Source organism: Colobus angolensis, unplaced genomic scaffold, assembly GCF_000951035.1.
Source record: "Colobus angolensis palliatus isolate OR3802 unplaced genomic scaffold, Cang.pa_1.0 Scaffold139, whole genome shotgun sequence".
Lineage (NCBI taxonomy): Eukaryota > Metazoa > Chordata > Mammalia > Primates > Cercopithecidae > Colobus > Colobus angolensis.
Genome location: NW_012114477.1, coordinates 1713921 through 1738975, shown reverse-complemented (window position 1 = coordinate 1738975; position 25055 = coordinate 1713921). Strand labels below are relative to the sequence as shown.

At 51.0% G+C, this 25055-nt stretch overlaps 1 protein-coding gene across 1 annotated transcript in view; it reads right to left on the bottom strand.

Moving 5' to 3' along the window:
- The window catches only part of TTC28 (tetratricopeptide repeat domain 28), a 720135-nt gene that overhangs the window by 29471 nt on the left and 665609 nt on the right, over positions 1 to 25055 (bottom strand). Inside the window, exons 14-15 of the mRNA XM_011934852.1 lie at positions 18961 to 19101; positions 2660 to 2804 (exon numbers count right to left, since the gene is read on the bottom strand). Coding sequence (XP_011790242.1) covers positions 2660 to 2804; positions 18961 to 19101 — 286 coding nt within the window. The remainder of the gene's footprint in view (positions 1 to 2659; positions 2805 to 18960; positions 19102 to 25055) is intronic.

Here is a 25055-nt window from a genome sequence, read left to right as displayed (position 1 = left end):
TGCATTCAAGCCTAGGGGACAGAGCAAGACTCTGTCTCAAAAATATATACGTATTTTTTCAATCCGTGGTTGAAACCATAGATGAGGAACCCATGGATATGGAGGGCTGATTGTCTCAGGTACCATAAAAAACATCCAGGTATGCAAGGGGCCCAGTGGTGGGGAGGGGAATGAAGGGGTCCAGGAAGGTAAGGAGAAGAGGCAAGGAAGGTTTCAAAGAGGAGGTGACATGGCAGCTAGGCCTGAGAGATGAGAGGAGCCTGCCAGCCCCAGATGACCTAAGCCTCATGGGGGCAGAGGTGGCAGTCACAGCCAGTCTCCATCTTTACCCTCTGCTCCCCTCCTGGTCCCCAAACACCAATGCAACATTAATGGAACAAGTAATCTGGGGACCTGAATGCAAAAGGAGAAATGCAAAGGGAGACAGGCAAAGGCCTCAGAAGGCCTAAGTGGGTAAAGATTGGAGAGTCCAAACACCCTTCAGAGGAGCAGGGATCCCTGGGAAATGCAGCCCTCAGGGCAAGCAGGAGGGAAGGCCGGTAGTAAGTCACTGAAATGGTTTGCATGACAGTCAATAGCAGTAAAGAAAACTTGGAAAAGCAAGGGAGCTAGGTTTGTATTTCTTCCTCCAAGGTATGGCACATAAATCAGGGTAAGTGATTAAGGTATCTGAGAAGCTTTAAGCTGGAGAATTCTCTGCAGTTTTGGTCATCTCATTAAAAGGAGGACGCAGGAGAGGGTCATAATCCTAACAAGGGAAGGACAACCAAGCAAGTGTAAGGACTGCAAGAATGTGCATGCAAGGATGTGATCAGATCCGGGAGGCCCAGGAGCACAGGAAAGGCCTGGAGGGACAGTGGCAGTGACCTGGCACTCAGAAGAGGGATCTGGGCACAAGAAGGCACTGCTCACCAGGCACACATTCACTGCTGCTGCTGCCTCAGGTGCTTTATGCACCTTTATGTTTTTTTGGAGACACGGTTGAGTTCTGTCACCCAGGCTGGAATGCAGTGGTACGATCATGGTTCATTGCAACCTTGATCTCCCAGGCTCAAGAGATCCTCCTACCTCAGCCTCCTGAGTAGCTGGGACTACAGTTGTGCACCATCACGCCTGGCTAATTTTTGTAATTTTTGTAGAGATGAGGTCTCACTATGTTGCCCAGGCTAGTCGTGAACTCCTGGGCTCAAGTGATTGCCCAGCTCGGCCTCCCAAAGTGCTGGGATTACAATCAAGAGCCACTGTGCCTGGCCAGGTGCTTTACACATTTGTCTAACCTGCTCTAACCTGTTGCATTGGGTGCTATCATCCTCATTTTCTAATGAGGAAACAGATACTCCAGGAGAGGAAGCAGCTTTGCCACTGTCACCCAGCCAGAAAAGGGCAGGGCCAGATGCAAATCCAGCTCTGCTGGTTCCCAAAGGCTCTGTGCTTTCCACCACACCCTGTCTTCGCAAGCCAGAGAATGTCCAGAGGGCACTGGCAGGTAGTGCAGCCTCCTGACAAATATTAGGCAAGACACATCCTTGGAAGGCCAGGCAGGGAAAGGTATAGGCATTTTCTGGGGACAAAGAAATCATCGTGCAGATGTGGTTTCCTGGGGATACATTTCACCTCCGTCATTTGGCTGGAGCAGAAGAGAGAGCTTCTGAAGGCCACCCCAACAGCTGTGAGACAAATCTCCCACCTGGCTGCAGACTGCTGAGAAGAAGGGGCCATGCAGCCTGGCTAACAGCAGCCTGCTCGCCTGCTGCAGGCTCCCTGGGCTTTCCTAACAGTCTATGCAAAGGCATCTGACGGACCAACCATTGGGATTTGCAAAGATCCTGAGCCCTCCGGCACTCTCTGCTCAGTCAGAGGGCTGTGTCTGAATTAAAAAGTGATGTGCAAAGACCAGGGCAGATGAATACACACCACAGAAAACCTGTCTGTGGCAGATGATGCAAGGGTGTCTTTAACATTAGACTCTATGGTGGAGTCAGTGATTCCCAACAATATCTGAGGCTGAGGGAAAGAGGGAGGTGGGTATTGATTCTCTGAGACTCCATCTCACCAGAAAGCATAGCCCTGGCTTGAAGTTGCTCAGACAAGATTCTAGGATGAGAGGTATGGAGGTGGAGAAGCATTCATTCCTAGTAGGGTGTGGGCACAAGGTGCAAAGAAGCCCTCTGGGAAGGGCACAGCCATGGCCACATCCCCGAGGTGTCTGCTAGGTGGGAAAGGGCAGCCTCACACTGATGCACAGCCCCTGCTGACAACTGCTTAGATGTGCACCTGCACCTCCCTGAGCCGCACCATCACTCTGTTGGACAGGCTGGGAAGGGAGCATCATTTCATTTTGTACATGAGGTCACTGAGGCTGAATGTACCTGGCTTGTAGGGAGCAGAGCTAGGGCTTGAACTCAGATTTGCAACTTGAATCTCAAGGCCTCATCCACTACCTACCTACCACCCACCCACCCAACCAACCAACCAAGCAAGTCAGTGCTCCATCTTATTTTTCAAATGCTCACTGAGAAGCTGGACAGAGCAGACTTGTGTTCTGGAAAGCCTCCGTTATCTCGGGAGCCCATTTTGGTGTCTAAGATACATGTGGGCACTGACTGGTAACTGATGTGTTTTGACGTGGAGGAGCCTCGTGCCCCCAGGAGGTGCTTACCCCTTCCATGGGTGCGATGAGCAGGTCATACAGGGCACGGAGCGGGGGCTTGGTGAACGAGTTCTGCCTCCTGGGAAGAGAGGAGGTCCCGTCCTGGGTCGGTGACACAGTGTTACTGAATAGGCTCGTCATGCTCTGGCAGCTCCTGGGGAGGGAAGGGCCAAGGGATAAATCAGGGCCACTCAGACAGGCAGACTCATCCCGGCCCTCCCAGCCATGCCCCTGTATGGAAGACAGGCTGAGGCTTCACAGCAGCACCCCCACCAGCCTCCCTCCCAGCTCCGTTCCCTTCTCTGTCCTTTCAGGTAATTTTCACACTACAGTGAGCACTGTCAGAAACTGCAGGGTAAACCAGCTGCACACAACAGCTTACATTTCTATGGAGTTTTTCTACATAATCAAATGTCCCTAAGTGCTGTTCAAAGGATTTAATTACATCCTGTGTGGAGCAATTGTGTGCAGGCAAACGTGAGGACCATTAGGAATCAGTGACAGCCACCAAGCTGATGAGGACAGTGCCCCAATGCCAATTAATTTACCATGTGGGGGCTGCAGACAGGACAAAGAGCATGTTGGCCCCCACCTTGGGCTCAGAGCAACCGCTAAGCACCCACCTGAGCCCCAGCATGGGCTCTGTGGCAAGGCAGTAGAAACCCCTGGCCCCATGGCCTCATTGGAAGATGCTATGACCAGGCAGCAGCTGCAGAGTGGGTTCGTTTCAGTATGGCTGTGTAGTTTTGTTTCGCTTTTAAATTTCTGTTCCAATGTTTCCAGGCATAGTTTTATTAATACTAAAGCATTTTCAACCCCAAGTACTCCAAGTTTCATACTTCCAACATGGGATGACAGCATTCACTGATTCATTCATTCATTCACTCATTCATTTGGAAAATTTTCCCCAAGCGCTGGCCGTCTGACAGGCACTGGCATAGTCTCTGGGAACCTACAGAGGACAAAATGCACAAATGAGCAGAAGAGGTACAGGGAGGGGAAATTAGTCCCTTTCCAATGCAGCAACAGCTGCCCACATGCATCCTCTTAGCACCTGCCCTGTGGCCTGGCCACTGTGGCCGCAGCACAGCCATTGGTGACATTCTATGCCTGACTATTGGACGGTGATTTTTTTCTTTTTTTCTTTTTTTTTTGAAACAGACAAGGTATCATCCTTCCTGTAGAAGACAGCTTTAAAAAAAAAAAAAAAAAAAAGACAAGGTATTGCTTTGTAGCCCAGGCTGGAGTGCATTGTGGTGCAAACATAGCTCACTGCAGCCTCAACCTCCTGGGCTCAAGTGCTCCTCCCACCTCAGCCTCCTGAGGAGTTGGGTCCACAGGTGCGTACCACGACACCAAGCTAATTTGTAATTTTTTTTTTTAGAGATGGGGTCTCACTGTGTTACCCAGGCTGGTCTTGAACTCCTGGGCTCAAGCAATCCTGCCACCTTGGCCTCCCAAAGTATTGGGATTACAGACGCGAGACATCACACCCCACCATCAGTGATCTCTTAACCTTGATTTAGACACTGCATAGTTCAAGAGTTTCTGCTACATGTTCTAGGACCCTTAAGGGCAAAGACCATGCCTTAAACCAGATACACTGCTGAGGTTCAGTAGGTACTCTGGCTACTGGTAATGACAGCAACTAGACTGTTGCCCAAGAAAAACACAGAAGGCTGCTCCTCTCTGCTGGTCCAGGCCAGGAGCTGTGACATCAAAATAAATTATTTGAAAGATTCAGCGGTGTGTTTTCCAGGTAAGATCTCTACCCCTAGCTCTCTCCCACTCCTCCCAGTGATCTTGGCAATGCACCACTTGACCTAAATTCTAGGGTTGTGCCAAGCCAAGCTCTCAGCATCCTCAGCCTCCAGCCTGGTGCCTGTGAGAGAAAAGCAGAGCAGCAGGACTTGGAGGGCCAGGGAGCCCACTCACGCCCGCTCCCTGGCCTCACTCACTCTGGAAACGTGTAATTACAAGTGATGAGGGCTGCAGCATGTCTTTGCCATCAAAGCCAGTGAAGCACAGATAACCCTGGAGTGACACTCAGAGGCTCACTTAATTCCACAGAATACACTGCAAAGAGCAATTCTCCCCTCAAGGAGAGATTACCAAATTGCTCTCCTGAGGAGACGCTTTGGCATAACACGCGGTGTCTGTCACGGCACTGTTTGTTACCACACACACGTGTTCTCAGCAGACAGGGAGCACAGCCCCGAAGAGCCTAGGCTGCCATCCAGACAGCAGACGGGCAGCAGCAGGAGCACTAGGTACCCTCTTCCTGTGTACTTCATGTTTCACAATTTAGATGATGGCCTGGACTGTGGGCTCAGGTAATCCCAACTTGAGGCTCCTGAGTCTGATCAGTCCAGCTGGGGGTGACTAGGGGGAGTACCATGCCCCCAGACAATGCTGTGGCCCAAGGTCCTCAAGATGACTGATGGGGACACTCCACAAACCTCAAGGCCCTTTGGCTTTGAACTAAAAAGGCTCCTACTAGAGAAAGACCCTAGCTCTAGGGAGTTCTCAGGACAGCCCCAGCTGTCCAGGGAGACCTAGGAGTTCCTTCAGCGGCTCCCAAACTTGGCTACTTACTCCAACAAATCAGAACCAAACACCCGGCCCATCTGACTCCTCCCTGAGGAGCACAAGATGTCAGGTTGGGCAGTCCCTGGAGGTCTGGGCAGGGCACCCCTACTGGCAAGGCTGAACTGCACAAGGAAGTGCCAGGGAAAGGCTGGAGTCTGATGCTAGCCAGCAACTCAAAAGAGGAAAATGTCTGAAGAAGTGGTGGACAGACCTGCTGAGCTTGAATCCCAACCTTGGGCACTGCTTCATGCCCTGCAATCAGGGGCAGTGTCACCTAGGGGCAGGGAGTGTGGGTCCTGGAGAGGATGGCTGCAGCACGTGGAGAGCCAGGTAAGGCTTGGGTGTGTGAGCTAGAGACAGGCATGGGGCGGGAGGGCAGAGACCAGGCTGTGGATTCCAGGACCTAAGTGCTAATGGCGGTGGCATCTTTTTATTGAAAATGCCATGATCTAAGGGGCCCGATGGCGCTAACCCATCCCACATATGTCACTGCCCATGATATACCAGGCACCATGGGTGCCACCCAGGCCACGGGCCTTTGCCCTGGGTTCCAATGGAGGTGGGGCAGCACCGGGGACAAGCTGCTGACTCCCACTGCTGGTCGGGCTGAGCTGAGGGAAGCCTCTTTGGGACAGCACCATTTGATCCGGGCCACAAGGGATGATTTGGTGGTACCCTGCCTGGACAAAGTGGAGGTGGTCATTCCAACAGAGGAACAACATGGGGAAATAGAGACTGGGGTGCTTGAGGCAGTGAGTGTGAGAAGTCATGTGGACAGAGGAGTGGGGATGCAGGCTGAAGAAGAAAGTGGGCCAGATGGGCCTGGGCAGTGGTTCTGGGGTTATATATGGGGAGAAGCAGTACCTCTTACCTCTGTAAACAACCAGGCTTGCCTGATCAGGAAGTTCCTCTCCCCAGGCTACCAGTTCTTTCCTAGGGGATGAGCATAAGGAGACCACCTGTGTCTACACCCCTCCCCTGAGAACATTCCCCCCGTCCCCAGGGCTGGGTTGCAAAGTAGCCATGATCAGACCATCCTCACCCTGGGCTAACTTCAGTTGGAAAGCCAGTCAGGAATCTTTGACCAGGGCTGGGAAACACAGCCATTCAAGGCACCTGTCTGATCTGGGAATATTTCCTGGAAGACCCTCTCTGGGCACCTGGGTATGTGCCCAGGCACTGCAGATTCTTTAAGAACCAGATCCTAATGGGGTGGTCAGGGCACCCAAGCTCCAGTGAAGGCTCTCCCTCTGAGTCTCAGCTGAGCACCCCCTGCCTGGAACTTGACCTTGTTTTGCTCTCTCCAGGCCACCAAGCCCACCTGTGCCCCATTGACACTTGCTGACCTCTGCCCCCTAGATGCCACATCAAGTGCTGGCTCTCAGCCTCCTACCCTGGCCCTTTTTGCAACCTAGCAGCTCACAGACCAACTATCTCTGGAGCAACAGCTCCTGGACACTGACCCTAGCCAGCCCAGTCTCGGTGGGCCCAGCAGGACCTGGCCATGGGGCCCCTTGCACTCAGGCAGGGCAGGCCTTTGAGAATACCACTCTAATCTGCGCTGCTATTCAGTTGTGCAGCAGGGAGCACTTGTCCCTAGAGAGATCCTTTTCAAAATAAAAACAAAAGACTAGAAATAGTTAGTAATTATGAAACAAGAAACAACAAACCAAAAAACCAACCAACCAACCTGAAACCATGATTTGAGGTCAAAGTAAATCCATCAAGACTTTCTCCCTGAGCAGGAGGCATCTGTGGCTAGCCGCCTGGCCCCGCAGCAGCAGCCTTCACAGGCCTTCATCTGCTGGGCCCAGTGCTGCCTTCCTGCCCACGCCTCTTCCTTAGTAGCTCTTCAGGCAGCAGCTGCCTCTGGTTTCTCCACGCTAGTGGCCCTGGTCCACCTTGACAGCAGCCACATGTGGCTGGTCCCCACTGGGGAACTGCCCTGAGAGTGATAGGCTCAGGGGCAGAGAATGGGAGTTGGGGGCCGGGGGGATGGCGGGCAGGAGAACAAGGCTGAGAGCTACTGATGGTCCCTTGAACCCTGGGAGCCCTCTACTGGAGGTGCACATGGCGGGAGGGTGTCAGGCTGTGACTCAGAGGACAGGATGTGGCAGGACACAGCCCCTCTCTGGTTGCATGGGTGGACCCGAGGTTTCCTTGCCTCCACCATCATTAGTGCTGCTGCTGCCTTGTGCAGACTGCTGGGAGCTGGTAGGGGTGAGCTCCCTTTCACATGTAGTTTCTGTTCTCACTGCAACAGTTAAAGCAACCTACTGCAGCTATCTTACTGGGATACCTCTGCCTAGAGACCTGCATAAAGATATATTCCCAACAGATCAAAACAGCAAAGCAGTCAGTCAGCTCCTTAGCCCTGAGCCTTACTGTTCACAGCTGGGAGTGGACCACCAGTTTGCACAGACAGGCCACCAAAGAGCTGTGACTCTGTAAGGAATGTCACTTTCTACTTCCCTCTTCTTCTTGCTGGTAAAATAAAGGGTTGGGCTAAAGTTCTTGTAGGGCCTCTTCCAGGGTTGTTTTTTTTTTTAATTTTTTTTTTTTTTTTAACTGGTGATCAATCCAACCAGAACTTCTAGTTTTAGAAATGAAAAATTTCCTCTATCTAGGCAAGCCTTCAACCCCTCTGCTGAGCCTCAGCCCTTCCTGTGTTTCCCCTGCGTGGGCATCAGGCATGGGACAGTTAGGGTGCAGGCTCAGCTTTCTGGTGTTGTAATCTGCCTGGGAGAGTTGGCACTGCTGATACATGTCCTTGTGGTGGTGTGGTTTTGGGCCTCAGAGTCACAGCTGGCTGGCAGCAGGCACCCCAGGCTCTGAGCCCGAGGTGGCAGAATGCTCACAGCGGCTGACAGGTGTGCACTGGAGTGTGAGGGATGACCTGCTCTCTGCCATCCACCTTCCTGCACTGTCACGACAACCTAGTCCTTCACTGCTTCGTAGAAGAACGGCCACAGAGGGCCAGGGGCTCCTCAAGGCAGTGCTTTAGAGTATATATAGTATTGTTCTGATCTCCACAGGCTTTTCACCCTGGCTGACTTCTCTGTCTCAGCTTTCTGGGCTCTAGAGAACAGCGCTTCTCGCTTGCTAGAATGAGAGCTTTGAAAGGGGTAGAAACATGCTTCCCACGCGGCAGGAGTGTGAACCGTGGCAGGGGCTGTGCTGCCCATTTAGGAATGAAGGCAGCCCAGAGAAGAGCACACATGCACCCCTCTGCCGGCACAGCCAGGCCTGCCACGGCAGCCTCACTGGCTCAGGGCCTGTGAGGTTACTCCTCCTCTTCAGATGAGGAACCAAGGACCAGAAAGAGCAAGAGATCTGCACAAAGCCACCAGGTTGGCAGGGCATCAGGCCTCCCACTTGGCAGGATAGGGGCTTTTGCTGTGCCCTCCCAGCCGCTGTGCTCCTAAAGGTGGTGTGATGGTGGGTGGCCCCTCCTGGAGGCTGCGACTCCGGGCTTCACAGATGCACCACCCCGGGGCTCCAGCAGGTGGCACTGGCTCACTTTTCTCACAGCCCATGGCTCCCGGGACCCAGTTGGGCTAACAGCCTAGCTCTCAGCAGAGGATCTTCTTACTTCACCCTGTCTTTATTATTCTTCAGATGATGTTTATTAACCTACTTCAGGAACATTTTCAGTTTCTCCAAAGCACACAATCTGTGTGGTGGTGGGAAAAGGAGAGGGCCCAGCATACATGGAGAGAAAGGTGAAGCCACAGAGGGTCTGTGAAGAGTAGACAAGGGGCAGAGGGGTCAGGGGTGTGGCTCTTGTCTCTGCAATGATGACAAATGCCAGCTGGGTTGGGCTGCCCTCATTGCTCATGAATCTCCCCTTCAGAGAGGATGAAGGAATCTATTCCCGAGGCAGGAGGAAGCCAGCGCACTGCTCACACTCCTTTGGGCAGTCTGTGCTGCAGCAGTACCTGTGAGCGAGTATGAGCCTGCCCAGGTGAGCAGCTGCTCCCTGGCTTCCCATCCACACTCAGCTTAAAGGGAGTTAATTCATGGTGCAGACAGCAGCCTGGGCAAGTCTGCCCAACCCCTCAACACACACACACACAGAGCTTTCTCAGGCTCTCACACTGAGGTGGAGAGCAAAATGCACCCACTCTGCTTGGGCCAAACAAGCTCTTTTGGGCAGCTGAGACCCGATGGACCTCCTTCTGGAGTCTGCCCGCCCCACCTTCTGCGAGGCAGGCTCTCACCTCAACCCACTCTGCTCTGTCACCTCTCACCTGGCTTCCAAGGCAGCATTTCTGCAGCAGTCTGGCATTGGGGAATCAGGTCTCCCATGTGAAGAACACAGCACTGCCTCCTTGGCAGAGACGTGTCTATGTGGGGTCAGTAGAGGAAGAAACAGGAGCTTGACTCTCCCTCAGCCAAGGCTAAGAAAAGGGCTCTGGCTCAAGCCTGAAGATGACCAGGATGGTGGGGGCCCACCTAGCCCTGAGATTCTGGCCCTCCTGTCTCTGCAATAGGGCTGACCAGGTGGCCAGGAGGTAGAAACAAGCAGGCTAGAGCTTAGTGCAATCGCGAAGAACCTCACTGGCTGGCTGGGGCTGTCTGCTCCACACGCATCGACCCAGAGGCAGCCACACTACCGTGGGGGCAGCACTGTTAAGACTGCCTGGGGAGGGGCAGCTAGGAAGGGTGCCACCTGAGAAACGCATGAAGGGGCAACCTGAGGGAAGGCTTTGCCCCTCATGGCACCAAAGAGAAAGGTGGTGCTCATTCACCCATTCAACAAGGGCTAAGTGCCTCCTTGGTGGCCCTGGGCAAGCTGCAGTGGGGGAATTCAGTGAACAGGGAGATCTGGTCCTTGCCCTCCTGGAGTTCCCAATTTGATGAGGACCATGCAAGGCCCGATAGCAGCTGTGTACATGTGTGCTTGCATGGGTGCATCTGATCTTAACACTTGAACACAGGTGGCAGAACGAGGTCTCTGGGAGTGTCTTCCTTTCCGCCTCTTCCCTGTGTCCCGCCCTCCTGTTCCTCTGGGGCTCAATTCCTCACCAGGCACTTGGTTCCTTCATGGTCTGTCTAGACATAGGGCCAGGAACGCTCACCCCAGGGCACACCTGGTCATGACATCTTTCGGATGACTGGAAGGGAGGGATGAGAAGGGAACTAAACTGATATGGGGCATCTTCTAGAGTACAGACATGGAATCTCAGGGCTAGGTGGAACCCCGTCATCTTCTGGGCTGTAACGTGAGTACACTACTTGCATCCTCTTCTAGCCCTTAGCCCCATTCACTGTTACTAATGAGTAAACAAAGACGCAAGGTTAAACATCTCCTCTAAGGCAGCGACATCAGGGGAAAGGCCCTGCTGCTCCACGCAGTCACGCAGCAGAAAGCCTGTGGCTTGAGGGGGGTGCCCTCTGCTCTCTGGGGAGCCGAAAGTCTAGTGCTGTGTGGCATCAGGCCCTGAACCCTCATCTGCCTCATCTGGTTTGTGCCCTCTATCCCAGAAAGGCAGACACTGCACACAGTACCAGTCCAGGGGCCATCTGTGAAGACTCTGTCCCCAGGTCAGAGTTCTGCAGGGGTCAGGGAGGGTCCTCGGTGGTGGCAGCTCATTCAAGGTGTGGCTGCCATTTCTCAGCCCTGTCATTTCTCTTCTGATCAGACACATGGTCTTCACCTTCTCAGGATATGTTTATTGCACATGTTCACCTGCCATGCCCTCTGTGCTGCTCTGTGGTCAGGCTGTCCTGGGAGGAATCCTGCCTCTGCCCCTTACCCACTCACCTGCTCACACTCACTCAGGTGAGCCCCTCAACCCCTCTGGGGTTCAGCTTCCTGCCTCACAGGCAAGGACTGCACCTGGCAGACTATGAGTATAGCTCCTGCTCTGCTGGGATCTACCTGGAAAATCCTTTGGTTCCTTCTTCCCTCAATTGAGCCCTAACCAGGATGCTCCCAAATCCCCTCTGGGGCTCTCAGCTGAGCTGCATCTTCTGAGGTAGCTGGCCTGAGATTTGAACCTGAGTTTTAAGACAACAATGGAAAAATTAATTGACAAATACATTATATTCAAGTAACCAGAGATGCCTCAATTCAATTAAAAAACAGGATTCTGAAACCATTCAGTGACTTCCCTCCACAAACATCCTCACACGAAAGGTTGTCTCATCTGGGAGGTGAACATGGTGAACACTGTATTTTAAGTACTTATGCAATAAGCTGTGGGTGCTTCTGCTTGTTCCCCTCCTTAATTGCCACGTGTCTGGCTGCTCCTCCAGAGAAGAGCCACAAGGCTGGGCAGGCACAGGCAGGGACCCTGGCTCTACCGGTGGTGCCTGGCTCCTCTCAAGCCCAGGAATGAGTGTGACGCTGCATGTGGCTTCTCTCCCCTTGCTCTTGGACTCTCCTGGGCATGTTGGGTCCATGGTAGGTTCCCTGCCTGGGCTAAGGGTTGTGGCACATGCCTCTACCAAAAGGGTCTGCACCTGCCCTCCTGCAGGAGCCACGGCAACAGTTGGTGGTGCCTGGCCTCTGCCCACTCTGGGCATTGTGCTGCGGCCATCTGCTCTTTACTGTAACGAGTATGAGGCTCTGAGGCCAAGCCTGGAGATGCTCACCTTAAAAGAACCTGATGCCCAGGCCAGCCTTGTACTGGCTTTTCCTACTGACCCCATTCAGAGATCAGAAAAAAGGCCTGGGCCAGACAGTCATTGGGGTGGGCTTCTCAAGTGCTCAGGGATGGAGAGAAGAAAAGACAGCCCTGTGTGTGGTAGCCTGCCCAGCTGATGCATGTCCAGCAATATAGCAAAACCCCCTTCCAAAGGACTTTGCACTTTCAAGCAATTTGTGGGTCCAAGCCTGTCCCTGAAAACAAACCTGTCGGGTCTAATTCACTTGTTCACAGAGAACCTCCAGAGTTGGATTAGTCAGAGTTGTCTGAAGACAGAATGTACTGCCTCAGGAGGTAGTAAGCACCCTGTCATGGGAGGAATTCAGGGAAAAGATGGGTAATCACTCGGCAAGGGAGTTAGATGGATGAAGGCCTGTGGGGCTAGAGCACTGTCTTTGGAGTCTGGAGGACCTGGCTCCTAATGCTGGCTCTGTCATTTTCTAGCTGTGAGATTCTGGGCAACTAACTTAACATCTCTAAGCCTTTGTGTCATCATAGTACCCCTCATGGTTGCTGCAGGGATTGACTAAGATAACACATGTAAAGCACTTAGTACAGTCCTGAGTGCTGGGAAGTAATCAGCAGACACACACTGCTGTCATTATCATCGTTGCTATTGTTGTTGCTATAGTTACTTAATTCCCTCCCTCCCTCCTTCCCTTTTTCCCTCCCTCCCTTCCTTCCTTCCTTCCTTCTTTCCTTCCATACCTGTACCTACTTAACACACAGCACCCTGCTCTACCCTTTTGGTAGAGGCATGTGCCACAACCCTTAGCCCAGGCAGGGAACCTACCATGGACCCAACATGCCCAGGAGAGTCCAAGAGCAAGGGGAGAGAAGCCACATGCAGCATCACACTCATTCCTGGGCTTGAGAGGAGCCAGGCACCACCGGTAGAGCCAGGGTCCCTGCCTGTGCCTGCCCAGCCTTGTGGCTCTTCTCTGGAGGAGCAGCCAGACCCTAGCAAGGAGCCTGCTAGGCTCCTTGGGGGATACAGAGATAAATCAGAAGTGACTGAGCCTTGGGCGAATGCACAGCCTGGGAGGGGAGAGGGCATGGACACAGGTGACAAATGCAAGGTGCAAGGTTGTGGCTCCCTACCCACAGAAAAAGCACCAGGAAGTTTTAGAGAAGAGAGAAATGATTTCCAGTAGGGGCAATCCAGGATGGATTCGTGAAAGATGCTGTGTTTGACACAGTGCCTCAGGGTAAAGCCCTCTTTGGCCATATCCCCATGCCCAAGTGAAGACCCTGAGATGTGAATGGGCAGGTCTGGGGTTCCTTTGGGTTAGGACAGAGGGTGGGGTGAAAATGGAACAGGAAATGGGAAGAATGGCAGGGTGGGACTGTGAAGTACTCAGATGCCAAGCTCCACACTTCCACCCAACTCCACTGGAGCTCCTGTGACTCCTGTCGAGAGAGGGATACAAACAAAACCGCGCCCCAGCCAGAGGGGAGGACAGCGATGACCATCAGCCTGTCCCAGGTGGGTGGTAACGGGATCAGTGTGAGGGACAAAGTCATATCCAGTGAGGTGCAGATTTCATCTCTGGCACTGACAAGCGGGCAGACTTGGGGCAATTCACCTTGCGGAGCACCAGCAACTGTTTGAGGCTGTTGATAGGCATCAAGATAGGCAGGGACAGGACAGAGGCTCCTGCCCAAAGCCTGGTGACTGGAACCAACAGCTGCAGCAGCTATTGGCAGGGAAGATCCTTGCCCAGAATGGTCACAGTGAGGCGAATATGGGTGGATGGCAGCCATGGCATGCTGTGCATGCCTACATTTAATGTGGCACAGATGACCTGGAGGTCAGAGGTGGAGAGAACACTCAGCTCCTTATTGGGGCCAGAAGCCAAAGAGGCACCAACAAGGAGCAGGGGACAGGGATGCAGGACCCCAGCCAGAAAGCTGGGTATGCAATCTTGGGGGTTCAAAGCCAGGGCTATAGCTGTAGCTGACGGCAGATTGGGTCATCACTCTGCATTTATTCAAAGTGTTTCCAGTGGCCCTGAGAGAGGTTGTAGCAGGAAGAAGCATCAATCTATCAGTTTCTTGGTGGCGATCTGATCTTTTGGATCTTTTGAGTAGTTAATTCACCCCTTAAAAAAGAGCCTTTGGTGCCATAGAAACCTCAGACTCAAGGTGGGGAGAGAAAGAAACTACTTACTACACAGCAGGATTGATCTAGTCATCATTACCCTTATTGCGTCCTAGTAACAACTCTATCAGTAAGCAAATGCAAAAAGTTGAAGTTCACCTTAACAAAGGGCAGAGCCAGGTTTCAAATCAAGGTCTGGCTGGCCCCAGAGCCCAAGATTTCTCCTCTGCACTGTGTGCCTCACCACAGACAAAGGCCTAGACCTAGGAAGACAGTGATCAGCAGATCGCTGGCCTACACTGGGCTTTTGCAGCACTGCTGCAGCACACCTCTGTACGGCCCTAAAGCAGGGTGGCCCTCATGTATGTTCATAAAGAACCACAGTCTGGCCAGGCACGGAGACTCACATCTGTGATCCCAGCATTTTGGGAGGCCACGGTGAGAGGATCACTTGAGCCAGCCTGGGCCAAATAGCAAGAACCTGTCTCTACAAAAAAATAATTTAAAAAAATTAGCCGGGTGAGGTAGTGTGCACCTGTGGTCCCTGCTACTCAGGAGGCTCAGGCAGGAGGATCGCTTGAGCCCAGGAGTTTGAGGCTGCAGTTAGTTATGATGGCACCACTATAACCCAGCCTGGGTGACAGAGTGTGACGCTGTCTCTAAACAAAAAAAGAACTACAACTACACATCCATGCACACGCACACACAGCAGGACACATGTGTGCCAGGTCTCAGCTTACTGGCCAGGCTGGTCTTGTGGAGACGGCTCCCCTCTCCAGTCACCGCTCTCCACTGTCCTGCTGATACTTTCTTCTTCCCTGTGCCTTTAGGAAATCGTCCTGTGTATTACAGTCACTGCATTCCCTCCCACCTCCATTGCAGGCCAGGCTTTCATGCATGGATTTGGAGGGCAGGATAGGCTCTGGGAGCACTACTGCCTCTCCACTTTCAGGGCCTGACCCTCAGGTGTTGAGGGCAGAGGGGGAAGGGGGCAGGCAAAAGCTCTGCAGGGCTTCCTCTGCACCCCTCAACATGGCAGCCAGCTCTGGCTCCCCCAGAACCCCTCCCCTCTGCCACTGGCTGCACACTCTGTAATGTGTGGCTGAGGTCCCTGCCCAGCAGACAGTCTCCTGGGTGGGGAACCAGTAAGGTGCTAGGCCCATGTGACCCACCCAGCAGGACACACACACACCCGTGCCACGTTAAATGTGGGCACGCTGAGCACTGCGGCCATCCCACTCCCACCTGGCATTCTCCCTACTTTCTTTTCTCCCTGTTCTATAGTCATGGAGGTTGGGCCCATGGGATGGAGATGCCTCTTTCCTCATCTAGCAGGACCCCAGTTTTTGCTGGCGATTCTCTAGAAGGACCCCCAACCAAGCTGAGGTTCTCTCTTGCTGATTCCTTGTCCAGTCTTCTGTGAGAGAACGGGAGTGTGTCGCAGGGCACTAGAGGGAAGTTGCAGAGACCTGAGGGTGGGCTCTGGCCCTGTTGTGCATCTCTCTTTAGAATAAGGAGACTTACTTCTTTGTCCTCTGTTTTGGCTCTAGTCACTGCTCTCTGGACAATAAGAAAGTTCCTCTCCACATTGTGTCACACACAGATATAATGTGGAAAATTAAAGACCTAGGATGCTTGTTGTACCAATGGTGGCTTACAGAAGTCAGGAAACTTCTCTGGGGTACTGGCCCTAAATGACTCTGGATGGGTGCACCTTACTTAATACCAAGGCACTCCCTGTAGTCCAGGATCCAGGATGCAGTCAAAAGCCTGTCCTGTTCTTCCTTCTCTTTTCTACAGCAAATGTAATCTGCTGACTGCCTGAGGTCCAGTCACATACACACATACCATTTATACATACCACACACAAACACACACATACAAATACAACTCTGCACATACAAATACATACATATATTCCCACAGAACCTCCCCCCACCCACACACAGACACTTACATGCATGTGCTGGCCTACCAGTCCTCAGCGTCACTCCCAAAGCATAGGGCTGCTGCTCTGCCCTGTGGGGCTCACACCAAGGTCAGGGTGCTAGCCAAGAGAAGGGTCTTTGTTTTTCATTCAATAGCGGTGCCTACCCTGAGTTTAAAATGCAAATGTGTTTCCTGCCAATAGGCAAGAAGAAAAATAGTGATTGCAGAGATCTCAAAAATGACAGCAGAACAAAGACCAATTCCTGAAATGGCAAGGGAGAAAAACCTAAAGCCAAGTCTCACTTGACTTGCATTAGCTACAGTGGCCTCATTGCCAAATCAGTCCAGCAAACCACCCAGGAACAAAGGGGCCAAGGAATCCATAAAATCACTGAGCTAGAGAGCCCCTGGAGAGGGGAGCCCTTACTGCTCCAGCACACAAGGCCCTACACACGGTTGCTTCCATGTCACCTCTGTTGGCTCCAGGGTACGGGCACTCTGCAAATGCTAGCCACTATCAGCAATCTGCAGAAACACCACTTCTAGCCGCTCTGTTCAGTCCCAAGCCAGTGAACCTCTTAGCCCAGATCCCTGGCCATATGTGGGACAGAGAGGGAGGCCTGGGACCCCACAGCAGAGCAGGGACAGGCTGGCAGGGAAGCTGCGAGGCATGTTTTGGCACCTGTTCATGGGTAGACCTCCCTCCTCTCTGGCCTATGTGTGCTGAGCTATAAGATGTGAGAGAAGTTTGCACTGTTTTAACAGGGATACCTTTGCCTCCATGGTTCCCTCAGCTGTAGCTCCACTCTCTTGTGGATGAAGGCCAGAACCCCGCTTCCTGGCTTCTGAGAGAGGCACTAGAGAACACGCAGTGTTACAAACTTACCTGGGCCTTAAGGGCTCACTGCATTGAAGCGAGAAGAATGCCGGCTATTTCCCTCATCCAAAGGGTCGGAATTGGAAGAGTCTGCAGAGACTCTTTCAACTCCTTTGCTTTTCTGAGGGTGGGACTGGGTTGGGTCAGACCTTGCCAATGGAGCTGGGTGCAAGCTCAGGGCTGTGGGCCTTGCTGCTCCCCACTCAGTCCTCAGGGCTGGGCACAATACTCAGCCTGGCTGGGGACGGAGATTGTGTTGTATAAGTGAACCAACAAATTAATTTACAGTACTGTGCTCACTGGAGTTACTGCAGGGCTGCTCAGAAGGACAGAAACCATCTTTCCAAAATGTGTACTCCACCATTCAAAATGCACACCGACCCAAAGCCCAGGGTTGATTACCTAGGGCCCTAGATATACCTGGCTTGACCCTTTTCTTCCATAGAGCTGAGGTCCTGGGGGAACTGGTTCCTGACTGCTGGAGTATCTGCAAGCAGGTCACCATGGATGCCTGACCGTCTGCTTTGGCAGCTCTCTCATGTGAAGGACTTGAGGTAGGAAGGGAAGAAGGATGGGGGAGGCTACAACCCAAGGTGGCCAACAGCTGCTGCATAGGCACATAGACATCTCAACCCTTCCAAAGTTTCCCCACCCACGTTAAGAATTTAAGTTTAGCACTATTCTTCCCACTTTACTTAAAACAACAGAAACCCACCAGTTGTACAGTGTCTTCCACATATTAAGTTGGTCAGCGTGTTATTTATACATTGGCTCCATTATTCCCACATTACAGGAACCCTGCAGGGTAAGAAGCCATCCCCATTTCACAGATGACGAGACTGAGACTGACAGAGGTGAAACTGCCTCCCTAGTGTCCTACAGCTGGTGTGGCAAGGCTAGAGGCTGCACTCTGAGCTCTTTACACTCTAGTTTATCGCCACAGCTTGCATCACCTGGCAGAGGTAAGTGTCATCTGCCTTCACTGGCTGAGAAGTTGGCAGAGCAAGAACATGCGTCCAGGCCCAATCCCAGGCCTCCGCAAACCTGGTGGATCCCTACGTGAAACCAAAAGCCATAAGGGACACCTGTGAAGGTGGCTGGGAAGAAAGAACTAGGTGTGAACTAGCTTGAAGTTCTGGCCTCCTTACAACCAGGCTGCCAGCTCCTACATCCCCTGTCCTTGGCTCCCTTCCCACTCAACTCAGCCCTGGGAAAGTCAACACACATTTGTCACTCTGACAGCACAATAATGAGAGGAAACCAGGGCCTGGAGTAGGAACAGACAGGGCACACAATGCCCTGCACAGCAGGGCTGCCAAGCAGAGAGACTGCCTCCCACTCAGTGCATAGTCACTTCCCACCTGTGTTCTAGGGTCAACCAGCTGCCCTTTAAAGGCAGGCCCTCAGGTTGTGGCAGGGACCTAGGGAGTCTGTGATGTCTTTCCAAAGAGGTCTATCAAAATGTACTCCTAGGTTGTTGCCAGGCAACTAAACAACAGTGGGACAGGTGTCCCTTAACCCCAACTGTCTGCCCTGTTTACCTGGACCCAGCTCGGGTATCACTCCTAAGAAAAAGACGAAGGGGTGTGCTGGCTTGGAAATTTCAAACTCACTTCATCTTAAAGCCATTAAGAACTATTTGGTCAAGTGACAGGGAACTGAGGTCTTGGCACAGATGGGTGAGCCTGGGTCTGGATGAGTGCATTCCTAGGCCCAGTTTCTCCTTCCAACAGCACCAGCATTCTCACTCTCCCTGACCTCCCTGAATCTCAGGCCAGGAAGTCAGTGCAGGTACCCATGAGTTACCTGCAGAAGCTAGCAAAGAAGTATGTGAAGTTACTCTGGCTTCTGCCTGATGTTTGGAAAGCCAGCTCTGAGGCTATGTGAAGAAGCAGCCGACTGTCCCCTGGGACTCCCATCCCAGCCAAATGAGGGTTGTCACATCAAGCCTGTCACTGTTTTCTCACTTGAGCTAGAGATGCTGCTGTGAAGCAGAGGCCCTGACAGGTATGGGACTGTGGAAGCATCACGCTTGCTGCTGCAAATGCATGACCTGAGCCAGAAGCCTAACCAGCCAGAAGGAACATCCACTAAAAGCACATTATCTGTACTCAGAGCACCCTGCCCTGCACTGGGCCTAGGGAAAGCACCCTACACGCACCTGTTAAAGAGGTTATTGCGGCGAACCATCCGCAGAAAGCCAGTGGGGTCAGTGACCGAGTTGAGTTTGTTGTTCATCTCTTCAAATTGCTGGTCCATGATGTCTCCTGCTTCACTCTCTGTCTCACTGCTGGCACAGGCCCTGCAGGAAAAATTGCAGAAAAAGCCAATCAGAGAAAGGAAGCGCTGAGGTATGGAAGTCAGCTCTGAGGTCCTGTGCCATTCTGTCACCAAACGATCCTCTAGTACCATTGCCTCCAGATGCCAGCATCACCCCACTCCCTCCTCAGTGTCCCTGAGGCCCTCTTCCTGAACTTCTTTTGTCCACTGCTTCTCAAGATGAACTCTAGTTGGTTGTTTATGGGCTGTCACCCCTGACTCTGCTGTGAACTCTCTACAGGCAGGAGCTGTGTCTGAATAAGAATTGTATTCCCAGCATCTGGCATATGCATGACAGACTAGGTGAGGTGCTGTCTGTGATGGGCTGGCCACGCACTCTTCCCAGAGTAGAGGTGAGGCAAGTGCAGCTGTAAGGCAATCCTCCCTGCACAAGCTGCAGTCCAGTCCATTCCAGAAACAGTAACGAAGTACCTACATCGTGTTGGGTACTGTCCTAGGCAAGGGGGACATGCAGCCTAAAATGGCATTTTCCAGATGAGGGGACAAACATGCTGACAAGTGGCTGCAATGCTAGCAGGGCAGGCACTGCTGGAAATGCAAACATGAGAACTGCCGCTAATTTAGCCCATTTTCCAAGCTCAGCATGAGGAGGTGACCATTTTTGAATTAATAAATTCATATTTCCCCTATGACAGACTTTAACAGAACATCTCACAATGTGTTTTAAGTAAACAGAAATACCCAGGAGTACCTTGATTCATCAGCATGATTAAAATGGCAAAAGGCTTAATAAATGTAAAAGCCATGCACTGTGCCCTGATGAGACACGGACAGCCAGGCCATGGCTAATGTGTCTGTGGGAGCACTGCCGGCCTGCAGTCATCCTCCTCCATGCCACACCATGCCTCCCAACCAACTGAGGCTCACAAAGGTGCATCTCTATGTTGAGCCCTCACCTATCCTAGGCATCAGGAACACATTCAGACTTTGCTGAGATGCTTTGCTGAGATGCTTACTGATACTTCGCCCACAGGAAAACTACTTTCAGACCTTCCTGCTAAGGACTGGCATAAAGAAGTGGAGGGCACTAGGGCACCGCAGGCAGCAGTCAGTCACTAGCCCCTTGTGTGCTAAGCAGGTGGGACTCTGGAAAGGGGCAGACCACCTGTCGCTAAGAGGAGTAAGGCTTGGTGCACAGAGATTTGGGTTTAAGGCAAACATGACCCACTTCAAATGGCCAAGCTGGTGACACCTGTGACAGAGAAGGGAAATAAGCCCCTCACCGGCTCATTCTGGGGGCCAAATGAGACATGGCATGTAAAGCTGCTATGCAAACTTGAATGCTCTATGTGAACACCAACCCTGGTGTGAGGGCTAAATTTATGTCAACGTGACTGGGCTGCAGGGTGCGCAGATATTTGGTTAAACATTATTTGGGGTGTGTTTGTGAGGGTATTTCTAGATGAGATTACCATTTAAGCTGGTAGACTGAGTAAAGTAGACTGCCCTCCCCAGCGTGAGTGGGCCGCATCTGCTTATCCATTGAAGGCCTGGATAGAGCAAAAAGGTAGAGAAAGAGAAAATGTGCTCTTTCTGTGCTGTCACCAACCTAAGGCATCAATCTTTTGCCTTCAGGCTTGGACTTGAACTGAAACTTACACCCCTGGCTTTCCTGGGTCTCCAGCTTGCTGCAGCAGATCCTGGGGCTTCTCAGTCTCCATAACCACATGAACCAATTCCTTATAATAAGTTTCCTTTATCTCTTTATAAAAATAAATAAATATACATACAAGCACATCCTATTTATATCTATGTGTTGTGTGTGTGTGTGTGTGTATGTGTGTGTGTGTATATATATTGTGTGTGTGTGTGTGTGTGTGTGTGATCTTTTATTGGTTCTGTTTCTCTGGAAAACCCAGATAAAAACATCTAGTAATTATCTCAGAACCACACTGATGACTGGTAAAGTCCTGGCTATTGGCCTGCTTTTGTTCCCAGCCTTCACAGTCTGGAACTGGCTCTTTAAACATAGTGCAGTACCTGGCATGCAGCAGCTATGCAGTGGGGAACTGCTAAATGAATGAATGACGTATGCTGGAGAGAATTTTATAATGTGCCAAGTATTTTTACACAGATTTAATTTTATCTCTATGACAACTCTGTGAGGTAGGTCTTATTATCTCTATCTTATATCTAAGGTGACAGAGGTTCGGAGAATCCAAGGAACTGGGCTAAAAAGTATTAATTAGGTGGTAGAGCTGGGTCTGAGTCCAGCTCAGATCTGTGGCACTCACTGACCTCCCTCCCCCTCCCCCTAAAAGGCTCTAAGCTTCTCACAGACTTCATGCTTCTCTCCTGGGGTTTGACTTCGACAGGGAGGGGCTGAATACAGGAATTAGGAGAAACCAGGAAACTTCTAGCATCAAAACAAATCACCAAGCTTCCATCATGTTGGACAGCTTTTATTCCTCTCACTGCCTGGTGGACGTCAGCTGAACAGGCAAGCAGGTGAAGACTTGAAAGGCTCCTTTGGGAGCTGAAGGCCCTTCACAGAGACCCTGGTAAATATTACTCAACAAGCTCCTCTGTCCAGGGACACATTTATCATCTGAATACAACTGCCTGCTTGGAGCTGAGAAATCGGCTTGTCATTCAGCACTTTGCAAAGGGGAGAAGAATTGTCTGGGACCTGTATCAGCCTCCATTATCTTGCAGTTCTGTTCTTACTGTCAGCCACAGACTGAGCCCTCAGTATCTCCTGCTTAATGGGGTTGTTTCCTATTTCCTGACCCTTCAAAGTATTAACACTGAAGGGAAAAACAAACAGGCGATGTCATAGATAAGGGGATCTCCCATTTACAAAACAAGCCTCATATCTATATAGTAGGAGTCCCTAGTGCCTTGCCACCGGTTCTCACAGCACACTCACTCTCCTGCACCCATTTCTCTGAGTGACTTTCTACAGATGGCACATCTGGTCACCATAGGTCCTGATTCAATCCATATTGCTTCAACAACGATTACTGGGTGGGAACCATGTGTAAGAACTATAGGGGCTAAATAGATGAGAGTCACATTATAGTTGCCTTCAAGGTGTGTACTATCTGGTATGACTAATATCCTTTAGTTCTTCCTATATTACTAGCCAATCCCTTTTACTCCAATCTCTGTTCAAATTATTGTGTGGTTTCTTATTCTTGCTTTGATACTGACTGATACATACTGAATGTTAATTTAAAAAACAAAATAAATCCTGCTATTACCAAATCCTGGGAGGAAGTCAGGAAAGTAAGATAAGCTTTGGTGCCCCTTACTCATTGATGAGGTCATTAGGTTGACCAGTCCTCAGAAACTCACTGTGCAACCAGTACATCCAAGACACTCAGCTGGGGCTGGGATTACTCAAAGGAAGAACACTTCTGCCCTGAGAAGCTGCTAGATAGGCACACTAATCTCTGCAACATGAAAAATAAATTACTACATAGTAGCACATGTATGTATAGAGAGAGATTGAATGAACAGTCAGTACAGGATAAGCAGGGGAGAGAACAAGAAAAGAAAGAGAGGAGGAGGGAATGAATATGAGAATGTGAATAAACAAACAGTGGCTGTGCAGAAAGAGCCCTCTAATGCATTTAGTCTTACGGCCTGATTTTAGCCACTATTCTGATGGCCATGATCTGAAATGAAGAAACAATAGAGACACATTGGGTTTGCAGACAAAACTGGCAGTCATAGCTCAGCAGAGGATAACTCGAGGGAGAGAGGGCACGTGAGCCGGGTAGCAAGACAGGAAGAGTGGAAAAGGAGGGCACTCCTGGCCCACCAGCTGCTCAGCACTGGCAAGCTAGGGAGGCACCAAAAGCTAAGATTCCGTCTGTCTTTTCTTCCCAGTGCTTACATTCCACTCCTGTCTAACCAGCTCTGGACCCTTGGCCCTGCCTACCTGTCTTGCCCTCCAGATTTGGCCACACACTCGATTTCTCCTTCCTTCGTGGCTCTCTAGGCATGAGGATTCTGGCTCAGACGTCCTTCTTGGGCCCTTTCTATTCCTGGACTCTGGAGGGTAAAAGAGGACTCTGTTCTTGTTCCAGGGGCCTGACTTGGCACTTGCCCATCAGCCAGAGTCCTGCCTGGACCTGACCCTAGTCTTTTGCCTGGAGTTAGGTAGAAGGTTGAGGTCTGGATCATTATGGTCATGGAGAACAGTGAGGGCAAAAGGTCAAAGTCAAGCTGGCTTAAGCAGAGGGCAGCAAGGTATACCTCCTGGCGAGGGCTGAGAGGGGAGCTGGAGAGAGGGAGCAGTCCAGAGGCAGGCAGTAGCTGCTTCATGGTATCTACCTGCCCTGCTAGCATCTGTTCCAGGGACTCTGTGAGAAGCCCAGATCCTGCCTGCTCTGGGGAATATAAATCATGCCGTCACCAGAGGCAGGCTCCAAAATGCTGTTCACATGCAGCTTTCCCCAGAGAGAAGGAAATGGCTCATGAATCAAGCACCTCAGAGCTGTGCCAGAGCTCATCCTGTTCTTGGGGACATGGCTTGGCAAGAGGCTCCAGATAGGATTTTCATTTGCAAGCATGGCCACCTGATCTCTCCAAGAACATGCTTGCTCTCTGTCATTTCCCTGACAGTTGCAACTGAAGCTCCACAAGGCACACTTTTATTTATGTCTCAACATCCTTTTACTAACTCATTCTGTCTCCATTCCCCGCCCCCCTCCAGGCTTCTTGTGCACTGATAACCAGTTACTTGCCAAAGACCAACCAATTGCAACCCTGAAGCTGGAAATGACAGGCGAGAAACTCCATCTTCAGTTTCCTGTGCACAGGGCAGTGAGACAGCTCCTACACCGCTGGCCCCATGCCCAATGGGAGCAGATCAAAGGCAGCAAAATACTCCTTTTTTCAAAGCGAGGATCTTTTTGCAAATGGTAAAACTTCAGAAAGCAAGAGTCAGTGCATTTGCAGCTACTTCCCATAATCTTTTTTTGCCTTCTGATTCTGAGAGGCCAGGTCTAACTGTGCCAGTACCCTAAGTTGGGGATTCTACAACCAGGAAGCAGAGGGTATCTTGGAGATCTGAAAAGGTGCACAGATGACAATACCATGGGCACTTACTAGGTTTTGCATGGGCTGATCTGCCAACAGCTGAAAAGGCCCACCCATTTTTCCCAGTAGCCACTTAGCAAGAGCACCATAAAATGAAGACATGAGAGTTTTGGGAACTCAAGATTTCTGAGACCTTTGAAACTTTCCCATGTGACTTACTCACCAGTTCCTGTCTATTTTTTCTTACTAACAATTAGTAAACTTTTAAGATGAAAAGAGCCTGGGCTAAAAAAAGGCAATTTAGTTGCAATCTTAGTCTCTGATGAAACAGACTTTAAACCAACAAAGATCAAAAGAGACAAAGAAGGTCCACTACATAAATGGTAAAGGGATCAAGTCAACAAGAAGAGCTAACTATCCTAAATATATATGCACCCAATACAGGAGCATCCAGATTCATAAAGCAAGTCCTTAGAGACCTACAAAGAGACTTAGACTCCCACACAATAATAATGGGAAACTTTAACACCCCTCTGTCAATATTAGACAGATCAATGAGACAGAAGGTTAACAAGGATATCCAGGACTTGAACTCAGCTCTGGACCAAGTGGACCTAATAGACATCTACAGAACTCTCCACCCCAAATCAACAGAATATACACTCTTCTCAGCACCACATCACACTTATTCTAAAATTGACCACATAGTTGGTAGTAAAACACTCCTCAGCAAATGTAAAATGTAAAAGAACAGAAATCACAACAAACTGTCTCTCAGACCACAGTGCAATCAAATTAGAACTCAGGATTAAGAAACTCACTCAAAACCGCATAACTACGTGGAAACTGAACAACCTGCTCCTGAATGACTACTGGGTACATAACGAAATGAAGGCAGAAATAAAGATGTTCTTTGAAACCAGTGAG